At 29.9% G+C, this 5290-nt stretch overlaps 1 protein-coding gene across 1 annotated transcript; it reads right to left on the reverse strand.

Moving 5' to 3' along the window:
* Window positions 1-1533: 1533 nt before the first annotated feature.
* Window positions 1534-2714, reverse strand: LOC112680524. Its single transcript, XM_025550628.1, has 2 exons — window positions 1633-2714; window positions 1534-1569 (listed from the first exon to the last, which is right to left on the reverse strand). Exons 1-2 carry the CDS (start codon window positions 2711-2713, stop codon window positions 1559-1561), a joined length of 1092 nt encoding a protein of 363 aa, XP_025406413.1. The 5' UTR covers window position 2714; the 3' UTR covers window positions 1534-1558.
* Between the last annotated feature and the right edge of the window lie 2576 nt (window positions 2715-5290).

The following is a 5290-nucleotide window of genomic DNA, read 5'->3' on the forward strand; positions in this document are numbered from 1 at the left end:
AACGCTCCTCAATTTTTGATGCATACAATCCCCCAAAACATTTTTCCCACTTTAACCACTGAATATACTGTATGGTCATATAATGTATACGGTGGATCTATCAGTGATAATTTAAACATATAAAGTTATTACTTTTTTTTATTTGAAAATTGGTCTGAATTGTATTTATAGAGTTGTAGTTATTACTCATTATCTAACTTACTAATTACGGTTATAATATTATATATATACAAGTAACTGGTAGGTGATATGTGGGATTATGGTAATGCCGGCGACGGACGGGAAACTCTTGAGTTGGGTCCCGAGATATTTGATTGCTTAAAAAAAACACGAGTTGTGTCCGCGGTGATAATTAATAATTCTTGAATTGGGTCCTCGGTTGATTTTATCTTGTTGTTATATTAATTACCCAAATCAAGTTTTCCCAGTGAAATATATATGTTAAATTTCTTTCTCAATTTAAACTATATAATTGTAAATAAACTATTAGTGATAAAAGTAAAAATAAACTAAAATTTTATCCAAAATCAAGCCAACTCAATAATAATTTTTCACACAAAAAAAAAATTCTAATTGAATAATAATTTTAATATTTTAATAATGTTTACATCAGACCATTACCTTTATATAGCAAAAAACTAAATTTTTTGGAAGACTTTCTAGCCAACCTTCACGTGGTATCTTCTGGGTTCCGCTAATAGGCTGGATCCAACTCATATAGTCGATAAAATATATGGGGACTCTATAATATATATAATATATAATATATGGGGATTCATTAATAAAATAACTAATAGACATGTAAAACAACCATTGGCAATTACTTCAACAAGTTCGAGACCGTTTGAAAAAAATATTTTTAGATATTGTAGGACCTTTAACAACTACCTTATCAGGTAATACTTACATATTAACTATGCAAGATGATTTAACTAAATACTCATTAGGAATACCTATACCGGATCATCAAGCTAATACTGTAGCAAAGGCTTTCGTAGTACCATTGATTATAAATAGTATAGATAGCTCATTGCAATACAAAATACTCGTTAAATGGCGGGTGTCGCTACGAGGCGCTCCGCGCAGTTATTAGTTTTGGTGGGTGTCGTTACAATCGCTAGTAGTTTACAAAAGTGGGGACTGTCATTTGGGTTTCTCCCATTTTAATAATAGATAGGCCTATTTTATGTTTAATACCTAAATATAATAAAAATTGTCTATAATATACCTATATAGGTCATACTATTAAGTTTTCATTGGAAAAAGATTATGACTATTGTACGCATGTTACATTTTAAAATACAAATAAGCGATGTAATATTATATTATATAAATTAGCCATATAGTAATCACCAAGGCTCGGGACTTAAAGCACTTAAAATCATTAAAATAAGCGCTTAAATAAGCACTTAAAAACATCATTATAAGCTCTCAAATAAGCATTTAAAAAACTTAAATTTAAGCAAAAAAATTTATTAAAAAAAGCAATAAAATAAAAAATAAAACTGTATCTTTATATTATAAAAAAAATTAGACTTCATTTTCAAGACTGAGGATTTTATGGATTTTCTGAAAAATAAAATGTAAACAATATTTACAAATAGTTGAAAAAAAAAATTAATTAAATCTTACCGTCATTATCGCATTGAATGATCAAATGTTTTCTGAGGTTTTCAAATACAAATGACCTCCTGTTGTTAGATAATATGGTTTTATATGCCGAAAATGACCGTTCGACATCTACTGATGTAATAGGCGCATATTTAAAGTATACAATATCATCGCTGGAGTAGTCATCTGGAAATTCACTGAAGTCATCTAAATTACTATCATTTTCACCGTCAAGTATTTTTGATATTTTTTCTAAAATCCTTAAGCTATTATTTTTTTCAAAAACTTTTTGCAGTTTAGTTAGAACTAGTTTTCCACAAATGCCTTTTAACAAAGAAAATTTCTGTTTCACATTTTCAACCACAGCAAGTGAACCAGACAATGAAACATTTTTTGTTTGCAGTTCTATAATGGATTTAGTAAGAACTTCAAAATTACTTTTTATATATGCCAAATCGGCTTCTAAACCCGATTTTACAATGCACAGTTTTGCTTTTTTAATGCTGTCTGCGTCGTTTTCATCTAGACAACTTACTACGTGACAAATTGTTCTAAAATGTTCGCAATAGTAAATTGCACCCTCTATCCAAGAGCCCCAACGGGTAATAACTGGTTCAGGGGGTGGTTTTATACCAGGAGCTTCAGATTTAAAGATTTCAACACGATAAGGTACTTTTCGAAATATTTTTTTAATATTAGATATTAGTTCGTCTACCGTTCCAAATTGTCCACGGATTTCTTCAGCGATTCTATGAAGTCCATGAGCACAACAAGTTACGTGTATCATTTTTGTATAAATATTTTTCAGAACAGTACCTGCCTTCACCATATAGGGAGCGGCGTCAGATAAAAATAACAAGACATTATTATACTGTATATCACCAGGCCATATTATTCCCATAGCTTTTTCAAGCAGCTTGCAGATAGTTGAATGATTTGCTTTGTCTAGTTCTTCTGAATGAAGTAAAAACATGCGTTCTGGACAATCGGGTTTTAGAATTTCAACTATAACATTGGCAATAAACCGTTCTTCTACGTCACATGTCTCGTCAATCGACACCCAAATTTTATTTTGCCTTATTTCCATTTTCATTTTATCCATAGTAGTATTAAAAATATCATCAATATAACCCTACCGTAATGTTGCTTCCGCAGGAATATTTTTACCAGTATATTTCTCTAAAAATACTCGAAATGTATTGTTAGAAAGCTTATTTAACGGAATGTTAGCAGATACCATTGCTTGACATAAATCCTTGTTGAAATCGGATTTTTCTGAACTTTGATTGGTTAGTAGTTGTTGTAATTTTCTCTGTCCTTGATCATTCTGACGTTTGACACTCTTTTGATGTTTATTGGTTTTCATATGTTGGGATATATTATATTTTTTTCAAAATTAATTTTTATTTCACACATTTTACAATATAAAACATGCCCGTCTGTGGAAAAAATGTCAGATCCAAATTCAGAAACGTATCTTTTTAGAGTAGCACATGTGGATGATTTTTCTTTTCCCATTCTAAATTAATTTAAATACTCGGATACAAACGATGACGAAAAAAACAAACAAGACGATGAATGTTGAAGATTCGCACACATACGATGACGAAATAAATACGGAAACAAAAGCAACACGACGAACACGAACGACAATCGACTACTAAACTTTTAAATCGAAACATTATTTATTTTGTTTTTATCACACCCATAAAACCACGGTCAAATAATATTATTTACCAAGAAATTAGTGATATACAGATAATTGAGGTATATTAATTTGTTTCCCCGAAATCCAATTCTATTTTAAGCATTGGAATATTTGCAACGACGCGATGCCGCGGACAGCGACGGACTACGCGACAACGTAGATAAGAATTATTTTTAATTTTAATTCTGTCAAAAACAACTATGGTAGAAAATCATAAAAAAGTATAAAAACTGGTCAAAAAAGCAATAATTATCAGAAAAAACTTGAAATAAGCATTTTTTTGAAAAATCACTGAAAAAAGCAAAAAAAAAGCACTTTCAAATTTCATAATTGAATGTGTTGTAACATGACATACACTTCTATAGCACTCTGCTACATTTTAAGTCAATCTATAAAAATAAGCAAATGCTTTAAGTCCCGAGCCCTGGTAATCACATATTCACATTAACATATTAATTATTTTAAATACAATATAAATAGGTACTCACAGTGGCGTAGCCAGGATTTTTAAATGGGGGGGGGCTAACCACTTTTTTTGGATAAGTAAGGTAAGAGAGGATATGACAATTCACCCTTACCCCCCCCCACCATCTACCACCAAGTTTCTAAACGTAATCCAAGCATTTTAGTATAGTTATAAAAATATTTATTAATATATAATTTATAATAATAATAATAATTTTGGTTTCAGTGTTCAGTCACTTGCTCTACTCTGACAGCTGCATTCTCTTATGCGAATTTCTGGCAAATTCAGTTATTATTTCACTTTCATCGAATTGCTTTTTTTATTTATATTAGCCATAGCTAACCCATTCAGTCTGTTTTCCGACATGGTGCTTCTTAAAAAAATTTTTAAGCGATTAAGTGCTGAAAACGTTCCTTCCGGAGTAATAGAGGTAACTGGTAACGTGGCGAATAATTGTAAAAGTATTTTAATGTTAGGTCGAAGATTGGTGTGATGAGAGAATGAATAAAGAGCAGAATTCGGTTTTGGAATAGTATTTTGACTCCATTGTTGCCTTTATATGAACAGGTCAGCTCTGATTGTAGATGAGGTATCATCATGGAGATCTTGGACATATATTTTAGCAGCTTTTATAATATTTTTATCGCCATACATATTTAAATTGGCCGGAATAAATCCTTTAAGTGGCATAACATCAATAAGCCTTTGATTAAAACGAGCATCCATTGATTCTTAGCAGTAAGCAGTAAGCATAAGAACTAAATGATAAATGCATTATTAAACTTAAGAAATTTCTTGGAAGACTTAAAAAATATTATATAGTAGAACTGAGGTAGACTGTAATACTGTAAATATTATATATATATATATATATATATATATATATAATATAATAACCAAAACAATTTCTTATTAAATAATATAATTTTTTTTTTTATTCTTATTAGAAATTAGAAATTACTAATTACAAATTATTAAAAATAATTCATTACGAGCGAACATAACAAAATATTTTGTACAAAACAATCAAATAAAGATAATAATACTGTAAGAGTTAAATATAAATATGTAGAGAAGTAACAAGATTATAAAATACTGATACTTATATATTATTATAAGATACTGATATACAAACAAGGTATTTTAATTTTAATTTTTCTCATTGCTTGCCTTTGATGTACACTGACCTTCATTATCTCCTCCAAAGTAATTATATTTGATCTTTAATCGTTCACGAATTAAAAGACCTTTAACTAACCGTTTCCAATTTCCATAGACTCTATCCTCATATCTTTTTTGCTCTCGCTTACGACTTTCTTCAATTTCTTGATTCCATGCATCTACCAAAGTATCTTTATACTCTTTGCATACTACAAAACCATCATTTACTGGGTGTGAACCACCAGCATGAAAATCAAAACCAACTACCGCAGGAGCACAATCAATATTTAATTTTTTGGCTATGCGGAGCAAACCAGGAAGTTTTAAATGAACTGTTTCTTTAG

The sequence above is a fragment of the Sipha flava genome, unplaced genomic scaffold (assembly GCF_003268045.1).
Source record: "Sipha flava isolate LNK unplaced genomic scaffold, YSA_version1 177_pilon_pilon, whole genome shotgun sequence".
NCBI lineage: Eukaryota > Metazoa > Arthropoda > Insecta > Hemiptera > Aphididae > Sipha > Sipha flava.